At 39.6% G+C, this 17235-nt stretch overlaps 4 protein-coding genes across 4 annotated transcripts; 2 read left to right on the plus strand and 2 right to left on the minus strand.

Moving 5' to 3' along the window:
• Positions 1-1898: 1898 nt before the first annotated feature.
• On the minus strand, positions 1899-3536 carry LOC145711810 (cytochrome P450 2C19-like). Its single transcript, XM_081789500.1, has 6 exons — positions 3124-3536; positions 2806-3002; positions 2601-2765; positions 2383-2559; positions 2096-2279; positions 1899-2049 (listed from the first exon to the last, which is right to left on the minus strand). The coding sequence occupies exons 1-6, from the start codon at positions 3432-3434 to the stop codon at positions 1899-1901; spliced, it is 1185 nt and encodes a 394-aa protein (XP_081645626.1). The 5' UTR covers positions 3435-3536.
• A 1488-nt stretch (positions 3537-5024) lies between these two features.
• LOC145708089 (uncharacterized) lies at positions 5025-5697 on the plus strand. The gene is made up of 4 exons (XM_081785714.1): positions 5025-5221; positions 5262-5325; positions 5363-5526; positions 5568-5697. Exons 1-4 carry the CDS (start codon positions 5055-5057, stop codon positions 5653-5655), a joined length of 483 nt encoding a protein of 160 aa, XP_081641840.1. The 5' UTR covers positions 5025-5054; the 3' UTR covers positions 5656-5697.
• A 7029-nt stretch (positions 5698-12726) lies between these two features.
• Positions 12727-14878, plus strand: LOC145709174 (uncharacterized). The gene is made up of 4 exons (XM_081786858.1): positions 12727-12801; positions 12911-13118; positions 13242-13695; positions 13738-14878. Exons 1-4 carry the CDS (start codon positions 12736-12738, stop codon positions 14831-14833), a joined length of 1824 nt encoding a protein of 607 aa, XP_081642984.1. The 5' UTR covers positions 12727-12735; the 3' UTR covers positions 14834-14878.
• An 815-nt stretch (positions 14879-15693) lies between these two features.
• LOC145709096 (trypsin-like) lies at positions 15694-17151 on the minus strand. Its single transcript, XM_081786782.1, has 3 exons — positions 17061-17151; positions 16152-16995; positions 15694-16104 (listed from the first exon to the last, which is right to left on the minus strand). The coding sequence occupies exons 1-3, from the start codon at positions 17142-17144 to the stop codon at positions 15776-15778; spliced, it is 1257 nt and encodes a 418-aa protein (XP_081642908.1). The 5' UTR covers positions 17145-17151; the 3' UTR covers positions 15694-15775.
• Between the last annotated feature and the right edge of the window lie 84 nt (positions 17152-17235).

A 17235-nucleotide genomic window follows, 5' to 3' on the forward strand; every position in this document is an offset into this window, starting at 1 on the left:
GCATAGCCTCATCTTCGAATGGATGCCAAAATTCATCCGAAAATTCATCCCCATCAGTCTCTGGCCTGATTACATAAAGGAGCAGAGCGAGCTTCTCGACGAGATCATCGAAATTGTGGCTGAAGTGAAAGCCGAAAATGAGCAAAATGAAAATGAGTCCTCTTTAATCTCAGTGTTCGGTAGAGATTGGCAAAAAATATATTCCGTTTTGATCTTTTTCAAAAGAAAATGACGTAAAACTCGGGAAGATGAATCACTGGGATGCGATTTGGACGATTCATCAATTGATAATCGCTGGAAATGATACTGTCGCCATCTCGCTGAGGACTTTTCTCATTAACATGGCAAAACATCAAGAAGAACAAGAAAGAATTCGGAATGCGCTAAAAGGTATTCAAGCTAGGGAAACTGACTGAAAACTCAATTTAACTTTCAAATTTAGAAAGAAATTATGGTCAAAAAGAACTCAAAGACTGTCCGCGCTTATTTGCAGCAATTTACGAGTCGTTTCGATACTCCCCGACGGTGTCCGAATCGACTCCTTTTCACACGATTACAGAAGATACGACGATCAGGGACATGAAGTTCAAGAAGGGAGACCTCATTCGATCAGCCATCGGTAGGGCAGTTTCAAAAAGCAAGGAAATGATTTCGAAGGCGCGATGAGTTTTCATGTCGGCAAGGAGGACCCCTTTAAATTTGCATCGGACAGATTTCTGGACGAAAATGGCGACTTTCGAAAATACGACGCTTCAGTTCCGTATCACGTTGGCCGTCGAGACTGTCCCGGCCAAATTCTTGCGAATATTCAGCTTTTTCACATCTCGAAGATTATTCTCAAGTTTGACTTTGAGCAATGCTCAAAAAATAACTTTTAAATAATTTTTAGGCATTTTCGATTGACAACGAGTGAAATGAGCGTGTTCCAAAATCTTCAAGAATTTGAGAATATTTACAGCGGCGGAAAGTTTACCGATGCTGATCATTACTTGCCAAATTTGAAAGAAAATCGAGTTGTTTTCGTTCCGATTTCTGATGAATAAACATATGAATTAGAAGGATTACTTAATTCAGAATAAATTATTCTCCTTATTTTACGAATGAACAACTCATTTTTTGAATTTCTTTTTATGCAGAGTTTTTTTACAAAATACAAATATTATATCTTACGAAGGTACCATAAGGTCCTTCTTTAAATTTCACATAATGGTTGCCATCTTCGTCTTTTTCGCTCGTGAGTTCGTGTTGGTGCCTCACTTTTCCGTTGTAGCAATGAATTTGTTCTGCGATTGCTTGAAATGGAACGCCTCCATCTAATTGATAAAAAGTAAAATGATAACTGTTGGTATTGCCTACCACTGTTTGTAAGCGACAAGTAATAATAACTTCCATTTCCTCCATTTCTTTCCCAAGCCAATTTGAATCCGAGTTGCCATCCAGCTTCTTCGACTTCCCAGTTATTCTGCCACCAAAACTTATCGCCAAGTTTTTCGATCAAAAAATAAAGATCGTGTTAAAAAAAAGCACAAACTTTCCTTGAGATTAATTCTTTTTCCTCCAAGTGACAAAAGCTTCAGCACATTTCGGATATCCTCTTCTCTCATTGCATCTCTTTTTCCGAATTTCTTAATTCCTCGGTCGTTTTCGAAGAAATGCCCAGCTCCTCGAATTGCTCCCAGTTCTCTTTCCATCTTCAAAAGATCCATTTTTCTAACAGTGAATGGAATACTGTTTCAGGAAAGCAAAGATGATATTTGAAGAGGAACTGATAATTCCTATAAAATTGATGCTAGCAATCTTTTTACCAAGTCAAAGTCACCAAAACCATAATTTTGAGATAAGGCTGTTACAAGTTATTCAAATTTTAAGAAAAAAGTTATCTGTCAAATGAATTTTATTCATTGTTCGAGAGGAACAAACACAACTCGATTTTCTTTAAACAGTGGCAAGTAATGATCATCATCGGAGAATTTGCCGCCGCTGTAAACATTCTCGAATTCTTCAAGGTTCTGAAACGTGCCCATCTCGTTTGTTTTCAATTCAAAATGCCTAAAAAACTATTAACGATTCAGCAAACGATGCCGGCAAATCCAACTTGAGAATAATCTTTGACATGTGAAACAGCTCAATATTCGAGAGAATCTGCCCAGGACAATCTCGACGGCCGAGGTGATACGGAACTGAAGCATCGTATTTTCGAAAGTCGCCATTTTCGTCAAGAAATCTATCGGGCACAAATTTGAAGGGGTCCTCCTTGCCGACATGAAAACCCATCGCGCCTTGAAATGATGTCTATTTCCGAGGAAAGGGGTTATTCTTTGAGTCGAAGACTCTTTCAGGTTAGGGTCTTGAGGAAGAGTGTTAAACCCAAAGATGCCCTACCTATGGCTGATCGAATGAGATCTCCCTTCTTGAACTGAATGCCATCAACAATTGCATCTTCAGTAATTGTGTGAAACGGAGTGGACTCAGACACCGTCGGCGAGTATCGAAACGACTCATAAATTGCCGCGAAGAGACGCGGACAATCCTTGAGTTCTTTTTGTCCAAAGTTTTTCTCTAAATCTCGATCGAGCCATTTTTAAAATAGGCAAAAAAACCTTTGAGTTCGTCGCGGATTTTTTCTTGCTCAACAGGATGCTTCGCCAGATTTATTAGAAACGTTCTGAGGGAGACAGAGACAGTATCATTTCCAGCGATAACTAACTGATGCATTGTCCAAATCGCGTCCCAGTAGTTCATCTTGCCATTTTCGACGTCATTTTCTGAAAAGAAAATAGCACCGAAAATGTCCTCTTTTTTCACCGAAAATGGAGATCAAGGAGGACTCATCTCCAACTTGATCACTTTCTGCTTTCACTTCCGCCATTATTTCAATTATCTCGTCGAGAAGCTCGCTCTGCTCCTTTATGTAATCAGGCCAGAGACTGATTGGAATGAGTTTTCGGAGAAATTTCGGCATCCATTCGAAGATCAGACTGTGCTGGTCGATCCCATCGAATCTAAAGATTAATCTTAATTTAAAGGGACCAGCGGCGGAAAGCCACAAAATTGGATAAAAAAATTGACCAATAAAACGCCCGTATGAAGCCTCTCTGCAAATACGAGGCTCCCCTTGCTTACGCTTCAATCCCAGCTTTTCCACAACGAAGAAGTTTCTCTAGTCGTTTTGGATTTTCACGAAGATCGATTCCCATCGCGAATTTGAACATCACCACTAGAGCAATTTCCAAAAATACTGGCGCTGAATCGAACGCTTGCTTTCCGTCATTTCCTCTTCGAAGCAATTCCCGAACCATGAATTCTTCTTGATCATCAATCGTCTCAACCCATTTGCTTTCTAGTGATTTTTTGTTCATTTTCTCGATCACTCTTTTTCTGCAAAGTTTGCCGATTTTGGTTCCATTTTCATCATTTTTATCGAAATCGCGCATGATCCCGACGGAGATCGCAGCATCGGCTTCATGCTTCAATCCGAGGCGCTCGCGATAGTCGATTATTAGTTGATACCAGCCTCTCTTGTCGCTGTGTCCTTGAAAGCTGCTGTTTTAAGGGTCTTTCCTCGGGCTCGCGGCTTTTCATGGCCCCAAAAAGAGACCCCTTAGCTTGATTTTGTGAACAACTCTCTTGCAAACTGAGCATCGACGACAACAAGTTGGTTGATGTTGAAAAAGAGCGAACGAAGAAGTGGATATTCAAAAACTTTTCGACCTTTTTCTTTTTCTTGAAAAGAGCTAATCATTGCCCAGAGCGGCCCATCGTCATCGACTCCTATAAAGGAATTTTCTGAATTTCAAGCGTTCATGAACAAACCTTTAATCGGATCCACATAATGAAAACTTTCTTCTCTTTTTGTAAAGAAATATTTTATGCCAGCTAATGCTACTGGTGCGCCAAGGCCTTAATATGTTTTCTTTTCAAATTATCAATATTTTATTTAGAGAAAATAAAACATTTCCTATAAAGATAAATTTTGGCGAAAAAATAAACTCTTTCATTTTCTATGAAAAAGATTGAACTGCTTGTCCGCCGATGGCACTTCGAATGCACACAAATGTTATGTCATTTTTGCGAGGGTGTTCATGGAAGAAAAGAAATTTCAAGTTAGAATAACATTCAAGATGGGGCAGTAAATCTTTTGTTAAGGAAAAATAAAATCTTTTCATCAAATTTTATAAACATGGCCATTTCACATGTTTAGCTAGAAATTACAGATTCTAACAATATCGATTTCTTTTCTGAAATCTAATTGGTAAACCGACCGAATTAACGAATCTGATTCGAAATTTGCCGAAATTTTTGGAGAAACGGTCTGAATCGATGAATTTTGGACAAAAATTTTGGTCAAAATTTTGATAAGATTCTGAACGAATCAAATTCACGAATTCAGTCGATGAACCAATGAGATTTTTGAAAAAATCGATTATGTGGGAACCTGTGATTTCAAGCTAGACATGTTCCTTGTCCATAGAATTCGATTAAAGATTATATCTAATATATTTCCTAGACAAGAGATTTGCTGCCCCATCTTGAATGTTTATCGAACCGTATTTCATCTTTCAGCTTTTTATTCGTTGCAAAATCATTTTCCCTGAAAGTGATACTCGATTTCTTAAAAACGTGAATGCATCTGAGACAATCAGTCACTGACTTTCTTTACTGGTTTCTTGACTTCCGGTCTTCCCAACCCCACCTTGATATTTTCATTTCAAAATAATCACTTGTTTGGTTCATATAATTTTGTTTCTTCAAAAATGAAACTGGCTTTTCAAATTTCGTCGAAAAAAAAGAAAACTCGAAATTTTAACGTGGCTCTTCATCGCAATCCCTTTTAGATGGCGGGATAAAGTTCAACTTGATTTTTGGTCATCCGTGGCAAAGTGATTTGAGGCCGAAGCCGTGTGCCCCAAAGTCGGAAAATCAAAATGCTAACAGCGCTGCGCCAAAAAGGTTAACCCGAAGAGCGCTCCTTCAAAAGGGCCACAGTAGGTTCACTTCTCTCCACAATCCTTTTTGCAGCAATATCGGGGATAACTCGAAAATTGAAAATAAAAATGAAAATTTTCAGCATTTTTACTTTCCTGCTTGTAGCAATGGCAAAAGCTCAGAATAGAAAAACAGAGACGGCTCTAAAAAGAGTCGAAGATACAAGAGATGCAGCTTTACAATGGATCGACGAGGAAATTCCACAGTTCAGAAAAGCAAAGAAGCTCCGATCAAGGTAATTCTAGCGCCTCAAAATGGAACAAAATCAGCTTCAGAATCAACACCATTTCTGCTCAAATGCTGGACTCGATCGAAAACGGCTGTAAATTATCCAAAAAGGTAAGATTCGATTTCAACACTGCTTAAATTCTTGAAGGCAAGAAATGAGCAGAAAGAAGACGACTACGAAGAAGAAACTTCGGAAATCGAAAAGCGACGATTCAAGCTTCCAGCGGATCCTTGGGAGAAAACGCTCAAATTCGCCAAAAGTGGTAGGCGTGTCAATAAAATATTTCTCTCAAACTGTGTCGGATATCAACGGTAAAAGCGGAAATTAATTTCGTCTTTTGACAAGTTTTTAGAATCGAGAAAAAATGGAATCGAGTGAGAAATGGAATGCAAAAAGCATTTATCAGAGTCAACAAGCTTGGTCCCGATTTTAACCCCTAAAAAAATGATTTTTGAAGAGTTTCTGTGCACATAAGAATAAAAAAAAATAAAAACGAACTCTATTTAACCACATGGGACAGATCGGTTAAGGAGGTGTGTAACAACTTTTCAAAAATTGCCGATTTTAGATGGCGCTCAGTTTAACTTACGCTTACATACGTCTTAAAATTAAATTTTGAAAATAAAACTTAACAAATGGACCAACTGCAATTATTTTAAGAGTTAAGGTCGTTGGTTGTTTATTTTTTGGCGCAAAAACCAGCAGGAACTTCAAACATAACGGGCATAACATTACTTATGACGGTTCTGATGCCTTCGTGTCTGGTTAGCTGGTCATCTTCGAAATCGAGTCGCTCAATTTTGAACCTACTTGAAGAGGCAAATTCTGGCCCAGAGGCGATAAAAATCGAGCGATCGAGGATCAGTGCAGACCTACACGGGTCAGCCTAAAATGTTATCGAGTAGTAACTTTCGAAATTCCAAAAGAGTACATTTTTCAGATCGCCAATCTTCTTCCAAACATCATTTTGTAGAAGCCAAATTGCTGTTTGTGGATGCCAATCATAATTTTTATAAGTGAACCCTCCCGCAAGCAAAAGACTTCCACTCGGTAGACCCATCAACACGTGATGAGATATTGAACTGATATTATATGCTGTTCGTATAAATTAAAGATTGTAACAAAATACCTTGGGAAATAGTTCAAAGTTGACCAGCCATTGGAATTCAACGTCTCTACCCTTAAGCTTCCCGAAGGTATACGCTTCCCAGAACCTCCAACAGCTGTTGGCTTCCCTCTGTAAAGTCCGAGTCCGCCACCCAAATGTTGATCTTTTAACTCATCAGTCGGAGTCGAAGATATTCCATCGAAAACTTCACAAATATTCTCAAACATTGAATCGAAGCAGATTAATGCTTGCAGGCCGTTTTCGATTGAAAGTGCTGCAGAACGGCTTTCAAAAGTGTGTTTCATTCGAGCGGTCAATTCTTTTAATTCACAGACTTCAAATATGGCAATCTTAATGGTTTTTCAATTTAAAATTTTGGATTTTTCTTACTCTGCGTCCATTCCATGGTCCCACTCCACCAAAAATGTAGAAAAAGTTCTTGACAAAAGCATGCTTTGCTTCGTTGAAATAGTACTTCCTTGGTGCTTTTAATGCTGCCGATGTCGTTTTTGCCCCCGGAAAAGACATCAAAATTGCTGTGTCCATGATGCCTAAATAAGGCGAGTTGTCCGCCATTACTAACATTGTCTTTAAAAGGGTATCAACATTGACAGGGTCAGAGCGATTGTTCTCGGGCGCGAGTTACGATCGACCTCGTAACAATACACGGAATTACATACCGGAATTGCCCATGTAAGATTGCGGTTAATCGTTATGAAATGTATGGCACAGTAACAAATAGGTATTGGGATAGCTTAATGGTAAAGCACTCGCCTCATGAGAAAGAGGTCCCAGGTTCTATCCGAGGAAAAATCCTTAAAAAATATTCGTCATTTTGCTGATGTTTGTCTAAATCTGATTATCTTGAATCAAGATTCTTGATCTATCAAGAAGTCAATGATGACATCCTTTAATTTAGGATTCGGAGAGTAACCAAAATTCTTTATTTTCGTGCAATTGTCAAACTTGAAAATCCGGATTCTGCTTTGTTTCTTATTTTCCAGGCCGGTTATCTCGATTTTTGAGTGAGTTTTCTTTTTTCGCTTATTACCCTTTATTAGTTTTTTAAGTTGTTGCCGAAAAATCATAGGCTTAACTGGGATTGAACTTTTCCTGAGTGATTTCAATTGTGAACCTGGGCGCTCTACACCCAGATTTTTTGACTGCAAATGTCAGTTCTTCCAAATGTTTCAAATTTGACTTGGAAACATGTCGTTCATAAAAATAGTCGGAATTAATCCAAAGCGAGTAATTTCGGTAAAATCCAAAGCTGAGAAAATTCGATCCATCAATAAAATCAAATTCGACAATTTTAGTTTCTTCTGAAACTTGAGATTCCTTTATAAAATCGATTTCGAGATTGAAAACATCTGTTCCAAGGAATTTCATGTCGATCGTTGAAATATGTTTTAATTCTGGAAACGAGGAAAAATAGTTATCCGGGATGATTGTTTTCCAACTATAGCTGTTTGTGCGGCGAAATTGCGGCTGAGAGACGGCATTTTTGGAGAAAGCTGGAAACACATCGTCGTGAAACGCGAACAAGGGATTACTTGTCACATGCATTCTCTTGTGCGCTTTTTGCTGAACGAGTCCTATCTCTACATTTTCTTTCTAAGGATTGAAGACGGTTGAAGATAATACAATTGACTCGCACAATTTGAACCCACACAATTCGGCCCTTTTTTCGAATTTCGCAAAAATTAATGAAATTCGCTCATTTAGCCATCTTTGTGAATTTCTGTAAAATTTGCTTGCTCAAACGTATTTTGTAGATATATTTACGAGAAAAATGCTATTTTTAACCTTTTTTTCTAATAAACACGCAGAATTTACGGGGATAATTGACGAAAAAAGTGAGATTTTAACATTTTTGGGCTCCAAAATTGATCTTTTTTGAAGGAGTAGCAAATTTCGGACCCGCACGATTCGGCCCTTTTTCGAAAAATCTGTAAAACAAAAAAGGTCACAATTGTGCGAGTCAACTGTAAATCAAGCGATGTGAATGCGAAAATCTTCTGCAAATTTTCAATCTTTTCCGAAATCAAATTCAATTTCAAATGTGAGATCGAAAACGTAGTTTTGGAAGAAAACTCTCTCATTATCAAGAAAACCATTTCCTAAGTACTCACATTCGTCGTTATTCGTGCCAGTCTGATCAACATAGAAGCCATCGGAAGCGAACAGCTTCGAGTAACAGACGGAACTTCTGGGGTATTTAACCAAAGAACCAATCCATTCCCGACCAAGAGTCAAGAACAGCCCTTCTGCTTCCATCAGAACTGAGTAAAACGTGTTTGAGAGCTTTACACTCCTTGTCACTAGTATCAAAAGAAGTCTGTCGACGTTAATCTCTCTTGAGTTTAAAAATATCTAGTTTATGATTTAAAGTTGAGAGGGCCACTACAACCACTATTTGATCTAACTTGATCTCTTTTCCCCAGGTGCATCCTAAAATATTGCCTTTACGCTCTCTGATTGGTTCGTTTGGCTTACCCCGACCATCACGGAGGCTCGTCGGGAGACAAGCCAATCAGAGAGCCAATATTTCGGTAATATCCAGGGTAAAAGGATCGAGGTTTGTCAATATTTCTTTCGATTGAGCAGTGCCTCTCGAGTAAATATTTTCAGTCTTTAAATAATATACGAACAAGTATAAACTCATTCCAAAGGAACCACGTGAACTGGATCCAAATCTTTTTGATCAGTAGGCAGTTCAAAACTGCTTTTTCTCCATCCTTTCTCCAATTCTTCGTCTTTCCTTATGCGGTTCAAAACAATAGTCGTCGACAATTTGATATAATGATCTCCGAGTCTTGCGCTCATCAAATAAAAGACTCCCTTGAAGCTGATCGAGGAGACTTTCGCGTTGATATGATTGCTGGCGATGAAACCCTGGGCTTCTTCAAAGCGGTCCAAATTGTAATCGGGAGCGTAGTAGTAGCACTTGTCTTCCCTTCCAATTGGACGGCTTGAGAGGGTCAAAGATATTTGCATTTATAAAGAGATTTATTTTATTTCCGACCATTTCAGATAACAACGACTGGAAACACTTTTGTGTCCTTTTCTTTCCGACGAATCTCAATTTGATGTGTCCCGATCGACGAGCCAAAATGGAAAACGAAAAAATTGCTATTCAAAAATTGAATTACTTTTTTATGAAAATTGCCTTACATGTTTTTATATCGGCTGCGAATGAAAATCGGACGATTGCTAGTTTCTTCGACTATCATCAGATTTCCCTTTGCATCGACTGAATCAGGGATGGAGATATGGCCGAATTTTCTGGCGGCACCGGCACGTGGTGTTGGTGGTAGTGGTTGTGGTACTACCAAAAACTATTCTTATTTTATTTAAAGAATGAACAATTTTAACCAGAAAAATTTCCGTTGTACCATACCGTGCCGCTTTGCCATGCTGTGCCGTTCCGCTCATATTTCTATCCCAGGACTAAATAGTGCTTGCCATCGAGAAAAGTGGCACCAATCGACTTTTGCGGATTTATGAAATAAAAATTATTTTACGATTATATTTCAAAAGATTAAAACATTCATGAGAAAACAGATCATCCACGTGAGTTGAGTTGATTTTTCTTGAAATGAGTGGACCTTTTTCCTTGCTAATATCAGATAAAATAATCTGAAATTTGTTAAATGGAGCATCGCGACTATTCCATCTTCTCGAAATCAGTCGATTCTCCGTCTCAACTTTAAAAGTTGAAGGTAAATATGTCAAACGAGAATTTTTTTAGGTTAATAATAAAAACAACTTTCCTTGAATTTTATTGCTCTTCTTCAAGTCCCAAACAGGAACTAGTGTTTGCTCATTTTGTATTTTGTCGCAGCGATAAAAGACACAAGGGCATCCCGTTTTGCAATATTTTTCAAAGGGGCAAATTTCTCCTGCAGAGTCATGTTTTCTTGTCAATTCAAAGCAAATTATTTCGCAGCTATTGAAAGTTTTCTTCTTTCTCGATTCCAAGACAAGAGACTCAGAGCACAAATGACGGCAAATGAAACGATCTATCTTTGATTTTTCTTTGGATTAAAAATTTTTTTTTTATTTAGCAAAATCAAATTCAATGATTTAATTGCCATGGCATAGAATTTTTTTTTCTTGCATCTTTGTTGATTTATTTCATTTTCTCTGTCTGTGAAAGAGAGGGCTGGTTCGACGGGTCTTTCTTTTAACTCGACTACAGCTGGTCGAGTAAAAATTCTTGTTCCAATGCAATCATGAAGGAGATGCCCGCAGTAATCCATTTCGTTTGTTTTGATGCATTTTTTGAAGCCCAATTGGCAAACATCAGTCAAATAACTAGGTTGGATCCGAGCTGCAAGCATTGAATAGTAATTCGCTTAAAATCGCTTCGTTTTCAGATGATTATTTTATTTTCTTACTAATGCCGACGATGGTTCCCCAGAAAACGCATCCGAACAACATGTAAACAGCAAATTGAGGCATTGTGGCAAAACCACTAAAACAAGTGGTCATTTTATGTATAGCAGTATACAATATAGCGGTATGTATCCTTCTTTGAATACTCACTGAAACGCGAATCTTTTCTTTGATTTCCAAAAGTTATCTCCTTCGAACTCGTCCGAGAAAAAGCCCGTGAACCGGCAGGGATTATCTTGCGGCGGAGTTTTTGTTTCTTCTCGCTCCAGTCCCTCCATTATATTCATTAGTTCCGTTTCCTTTTCACTTCTCGCATTCTCTACTCCTCTTGCAAATCTCTCTCTGAATTTCTCTATTTCTTTGATCGATCTTTTGAAGAATCCGTTTTCTGATCCGTCGTCATTGTCGTTCTCAATGTTTTTGAAGCCTTCAATGAATTTCTTTGCTTTCTGACTGGCAGTCTTCACTGTTGGCTTGACTTTGTCGATATTTGGCATAAAAAATCCTCCACCGAGGTCAATAAGCGTCTTCTTCACTGTGTTCGGTCGGAGAACCACTTGATCTTTTGCCTTCATTACAGTTCCGACGCAATGGCATTCCAAACATTTTACATTCGCCAGTGGTTCTCCCTTCGCTCGCTTCTCTAAAGATTCTTTCACCTCTTCGGATGGGAGCAGAGAAGTATGCTTTTCCTCCTCGAGCGACGTCGCCTCTTCAACGGAGACGACCGCTTCGTCGATCCTCGACCGCATGAAAAATAGACTAGATTCAACAATAAAATTGAGGAGAAATACTTTTTGTGCTTGATAAAAACTCCTCTGGTAGTAAATATTATCTTCGAAAAGAGCCCTTTTTATTCCTGTTTCCGTGCCATCACTACGCTCAATGGGCTTACTCGAAGCCGGGTTGGTATTCAAGTCAAGGTGAAATGAAGAAAAAAGTTTGACGGAGGATTTGACATTTTTACACTCCTCGCAATGCCGAAATACCAAAACCGGCAAATTTTTGGGTTTTCACTTTATTTTTAAAAATGACTTTTGGAAAGACGGCACTTCTTCTGGGCTTTGCAGTTTACGTTCTTTCGATAATTGGAGTTGAACTTCGCCGTAAATTTGGTGACGCCTTACCATGGTAATCGCGATTTCGTAATAACGAGCAAGGATTTCATGGGGATAAAATGGTACCATCATGTCGTCAAAAATAATGATCGCGCGGAAAGTATCGTAAGCAACCAGCTGGTTGAACTTTGAAATGAAATTTTGTTAACTCGACGAGAATAAAAAATTTTTTGACTAAAAATTTGGGAATACCAGATAAAAAAGGCTAAATCTGAATTATTTAGTGAATAGAAAAGGGCTGAAAAAATGAATTGGCGAGAATAACCAAAAAATTTTGCCATTAAAAACGGCCAAAAATCCCGTCAATAGAGGGCCGTTTTCACGAAAATGTGCCAAAAATGGTCATTTTCAAACTATTTTGCCAAAATCTTAATTGGTTAATATTTCTTGGAGTGACTATGCAAATCTGGCGACACAAAATCTGGCTAAAATAGCGATTTAAGCAAAGTCTACCTGCATCGACCAAAAAACCCTGTAAAAGTTTTCTTTGAAATTTCGAATTTCGAATCTTTCACAGACCCTTAGTTAGGGTTCAAAGTTTCCATTGAAAAATGAAAGATTGAAGTCAATATCAAAATTTATTCAGAAAATTCCTCTCGCAAATCACCAGCGAGTCTACCCTCTAAAATTCCCTAATAAAATTAACCTGTATGCTACTGATGCGGTCTCTCTCGAATCTCAACCATCAGAATTTAATTTTGTTCTTCATTCTAAAGATTTTTTTTATATGAATAAGACAAAACTAAAATTATACTCAAAGCAGGCGGGTAATTCGATTACGCGTCTCTGCTCTCATCTCGCTCTTGCGCACCAAAAAACGGTACAATTTGTACCGTATAAATTCGCGTACCGTCGGTTGAGCAATCACTTGATAAAAGTCTCTTAAATATCATAAAATGCAAAGATTTTTTTGGTTATTAAGTTTATCAGCTGCTTCACATTACAGAGCCGGCAGTCTACAGGTATTTTTATAAGGAAAATTTATCCTTATTAGAAAATTATCATGTTAACGGTGGGAATACAATCTTGCTGTGTTTTTTTTCTTGAGAATTAAATTAATCTTTTGCTTAGTACCGAAAATCAGCGATTCCTGGACGCATGGAAGTAACTCGTTACATGGGCTGGCGACGAGGCAATGGTGGCTACAATGGCTGCATTCAAACCCATATCGATGAGAAGGCAGTGGCTACTATGGGTTCGGAAACTATAAGTGGAATCGGCAATGTTCCTGCGCAGTATATTGTGACAAATATTGAGGACTCTTCATCAATCGATCAAGGTATCTTTTTTATTTTTTCTTGAATCATGCTTTTGATCGCCATTTTTGATAACCGTATTTAAGATACGGTATTTTGACCATGTTCAATCTGAAATCAGTTCTCAAAGTTGACGATATTTTAAGCATCTCACTTCTGCTTTGGAAGCTTCACTTTTGACATCGATGTCAGCAACGTTAACGACTTCGTACACTCATATGACGGCTGCTGCACAATTACCCTGACTGTTGATGACGGAAGCACATATAGCGGAAGTTTCGGATATACAGCCTACGTCCAAGATGTTTCCAACAGCTCGCCACAGTTCATTTCGCCACCGATTTGGTACATAATGGAGGGGTGCAGCGAACAAACGTACCATGTCAATCCGATTGATCCTGAAGGAGATACTGTTCGCTGTCGATGGTCATCTGCTTCTGAGGCTTCTGCGTTCGCGAGAAACGCCACAACTCTGAAGCAATTTTCTCTCGACGAAGAAAATTGCATTGTTACATATCATCCTGAATTTGACGAAGTTGGACGAGGTTCAAAGCCAATCGCTCTTCAGGTCGAGGATTTTGATTCAAACGGAAACCTCCTGTAAGTTACAAGTATTTTATGCATCTTAATTTTATTTTGAAGACACTCTGTTCCGCTGGGATTTGTCAGCGTCGTTTTCACACCAGACATCACTGCTGCTCCAAACTCGTTAACGCGAACATCTTCACGAAAGAGACCTCTTTACGCTGGTCTTATGGAGGAAATTGAGGATGAAAACGACCGCCGTAGACGCTCTTCCGAAAATCCTGATTTCATGCTTTCTCGGAATATCCGATCGACCGAGCCAAATCATTGTCTTGGTCGACCATCTTTCAGTCGTCAATCACCCGCTCAAGGAGAGGAACGAATTTTCATTTGGAAAGCCGGCTTGAAAATAATAATCGACTGGGAAGTCTCCTGGAGCATTGGAGACTCCATTTACTACAATATTCCTCGATACCAATTCAGTAGTCCATCGGGAATGACATGCACCGCTTTCAATAGTGATGGAAAAGCAGTCTGCACATGGCTGCCAACGAGCCAGCAAGCAACTCAAGGCGAACATCCTCATTGCGTTGTCGCGTACGACTACTTCGGAAGAGCTTCTGATCGACAATGCATCACTCTGCGAGTCTTTCTTCCATGTCCAGAGGGCACCCAGCGGGTCGGTTCAAGCTGCGAATCGAGGCTTCAAAGTTGCAAAAGCGGTTTCGAGCGAAATGATGAGGGCGAATGCGTGGACATCGACGAGTGCGCTCGAGAAATGGACAACTGCTTGGCAGATAAAGAAAAATGCGAAAACGAGGAGGGTTCATATATTTGTGTTGATCTACCAATGTCCGGCGAAGATGCTCTAGCAACTCTTGAGCAATGGATCAATATGACGGCTGAGGTGATAGATGATCACCCAAGAGTGGGAAAATTCCGAATCCGGATTTACAAACTCATTCGAAACGCCATAACAAGCTTAGATGCGAATTGCATAAGCCCTTACAATCAAGAAAAATACGGGAAAAACGATTTTGCAATTTGGATAAAACAAGCAACTAAATCAGATGATCATTGCACCCAAACTTCGAGGCTTAAGGATGGCCTCTACTCTTGGGTGGACAACTACGCCTGTTCCGACACTCGATCAAGGCGTCAAACTCACAGAATCCACAAATTCATCGAAAAAATTACTAACCCATACTGCTGACATCCTGTCTCTCCAATTGGTATTTTGGTGTATTCATGAATCTTCGCTTTCTCGTTTATTTTTTTCTTTGTTTTCAATAAAAAAATGAGAATAAATCATAAAAGTCCCTCTTTTACGAATATTCATTGCTACAAATATGCTTTTTAAAAGCCTAAAACGTCTTAGACGACCTTATTAAGGGATCCCCCGATTTCGTCAACTTTGACTTCGAACTACTTTTTTAGGGCTGAGCTTTTTACAAGTATGAGGGCTCATTTTGAAGCAAACGTTGAACAAACTCTAGTACAGAAATTAATTTTCATAAGGGGAAACACCTAGAAAAGACGGGCTGAAAACATTGATACTCGTGAAAAACCCCATTTTGGGCCATTTTCAAAATCGAACTTGTTTTTTCTGCTCTTAGATAGAGCCCTAAATCAATAACAACTGTCTTCCTTGATCCCTGATCTATAATCTCTAGTACAGGCATGTGATTCCGTCAAGGATTGTAGAATTTTTCTTAACAAGATGTTTTTTAACTGATTTTTGCCATTTTTTCGACTTTCTTTGCTCTCTAGCGCCTTTGAGTGGTTAGATGTTTCATTTAATCTATTTTTTTCGAATTCAGTTTTCTCTAAGCTTTCTAAAGAGCCCTTATTCATCTGATTATGTCGACTTTGAAAAGTCGAAAAAATTGCGAATTTTTACTAAGTAAAATTTTTCGTTCAAATAAGCCATTTTCAAAGCTGTGTCACGGTTAACCACGTGACGGACTCCCCTTGACATAATATATGAAAATGATCGCCAGACAACGGAGATTCCGAAAATATATCACATAAAAGCCCTCGATGATATTTTTCAAATCGGGAGGGGATCCCTTAAGGTATTTTTATTGAATTGTTAATTGAGATTGAACAAAAGAATAAAAAGAAGAAAAACACAGAATACAGAAAGACAGATTTTTCAGTTATTTGCGATTGTTTCTTGAATCCAAGATTTGGCAGCAAAGACAGAAGAGTAGAGACCGGGGTATCCTTCCCAGGCGCATCCGGTTCCTCTAGAAACAACGCCGCTAAGAGTGGCACGACCGTTGATTGGGCAGATGAGGGGTCCGCCAGAGTCACCTTGGCAAGCATCTTTGCCGCCGTCGATAATATCGTCTTCGTTGAGATCGGGGATTCCAGCGCAGATGTCGTCGGCGACCAAGAAGCTTTGGTAACTGTTGTTGAGGCAGTATTCCTGGCTCATGTAGTTGACTCCGACAGATTGGAGAGTGCTTGAGAGCGATCCACCTAAAGAAATAAAAAAATGAAAAACAAACTCGATTTCAAAGTATCACCAGAAGAAGTAGTGCCCCAGCCGGCGACCCAGCAAGCTTCTCCATGGTCGGGCTCAGCATCGGGAAGGCAAGCAATCTCTGTCTTTCCCTCTGGGTCCGCAGCGATGATGTTCTGGTCGAATTTGATCAAGCACCAGTCTGAGTTTTGTCCAGTTCCATCGGAGCTGTTGCCGTATTCTGGGTGATTGAAGAACGTGCTGGATACGAGAGTGTACTCGTCTGATTCTTGAGCATTGGCATGAAGATCGCCGAAAGTAGCGAAAATCTCCGCCATGCCCTCGCAGCAATGAGCAGCGCTCAAAACCCAGTTCGTGTGAATGATGCTGCCGCCGCATCGGTATCCACCGCCGCTGCCGACCGTTTCTCGCAAGAAAAGACGAGTGATCCACGGCCACTCGTTGTCTCCAGCCGTGACGCCGCCGACGATCTTTCCAGATTCGAGACCGGGGAAGTTCAGCGCGTTGGAACAGGTGTCGAGGCCGGCGGTGATGAAATCAGTGAGCTCCTTGAACTCGGGACCGGGCTCTTCCGCATCACATTTTCGTCGGTGGAAATTCTGCTGAAGTCTTTTGCTTCGACGCGTTATTTGTCTGGGAACGTTTCCTCGCCCGTTGCAGGCATATTTTCGGGCAAAAGAGCGCAACGCAGACATGATCTGAGAGTTGAGCTTGCAGGGGTCGTTTTTGTCGAAGACATTGAGGTCATCACCAGCATCGACAGCCTCGTCGCACGGGGCTCCGTCTCGATCATTTGCGTCGATGACTCGTGCTGCCCATTTTTGGACTTTTGCTACGTGGCGGGCATCCTTCCGGTTTTCCATGTCCATGGACATCTCCGCCAGTCGCTAAATAATAGGTCAATACAAAACTATATTCTCATTAAATAATTCCAAGACAGCAGTGTACTTACATCAAGGTGTCCCATAATTTTATCGTGCCGTTGCTGCATGTTTCCAGCATTAGCCATTGCCGCGAGTCCTATGAAAAGTTTCATGGTTTTATTGTTTTCTATAATTTAGTGACTTGATGGTCGAACAGCGGAACTTTTTATAGAACTTTTTTTTGGTGGCGATCGAGAGCGGTAT

This window comes from Oikopleura dioica, chromosome 1 (assembly GCF_907165135.1).
Source record: "Oikopleura dioica chromosome 1, OKI2018_I68_1.0, whole genome shotgun sequence".
NCBI classification, from domain to species: Eukaryota; Metazoa; Chordata; class Appendicularia; order Copelata; family Oikopleuridae; genus Oikopleura; species Oikopleura dioica.

Coding starts and splice junctions, on each gene's coding strand:
- LOC145711810 (XM_081789500.1), bottom strand. CDS start 3,434: ATGCGCGATTTCGATAAAAATGATGAAAATGGAACCAAAATCGGCAAA. Junction 2,280..2,382: donor TCTCATTCGATCAGCCATAG/GTAGGGCATCTT, acceptor CATCATTTCAAG/GCGCGATGGGTTTTCATGTC. Junction 2,050..2,095: donor ATGTCAAAGATTATTCTCAA/GTTGGATTTGCC, acceptor ATAGTTTTTTAG/GCATTTTGAATTGAAAACAA.
- LOC145708089 (XM_081785714.1), top strand. CDS start 5,055: ATGAAAATTTTCAGCATTTTTACTTTCCTGCTTGTAGCAATGGCAAAA. Junction 5,326..5,362: donor GCTGTAAATTATCCAAAAAG/GTAAGATTCGAT, acceptor AAATTCTTGAAG/GCAAGAAATGAGCAGAAAGA. Junction 5,527..5,567: donor AACTGTGTCGGATATCAACG/GTAAAAGCGGAA, acceptor ACAAGTTTTTAG/AATCGAGAAAAAATGGAATC.
- LOC145709174 (XM_081786858.1), top strand. CDS start 12,736: ATGCAAAGATTTTTTTGGTTATTAAGTTTATCAGCTGCTTCACATTAC. Junction 13,119..13,241: donor CTCTTCATCAATCGATCAAG/GTATCTTTTTTA, acceptor CGATATTTTAAG/CATCTCACTTCTGCTTTGGA. Junction 13,696..13,737: donor GATTCAAACGGAAACCTCCT/GTAAGTTACAAG, acceptor TTTATTTTGAAG/ACACTCTGTTCCGCTGGGAT.
- LOC145709096 (XM_081786782.1), bottom strand. CDS start 17,144: ATGAAACTTTTCATAGGACTCGCGGCAATGGCTAATGCTGGAAACATG. Junction 16,996..17,060: donor AAATTATGGGACACCTTGAT/GTAAGTACACTG, acceptor CCTATTATTTAG/CGACTGGCGGAGATGTCCAT. Junction 16,105..16,151: donor CTGGGGCACTACTTCTTCTG/GTGATACTTTGA, acceptor TTATTTCTTTAG/GTGGATCGCTCTCAAGCACT.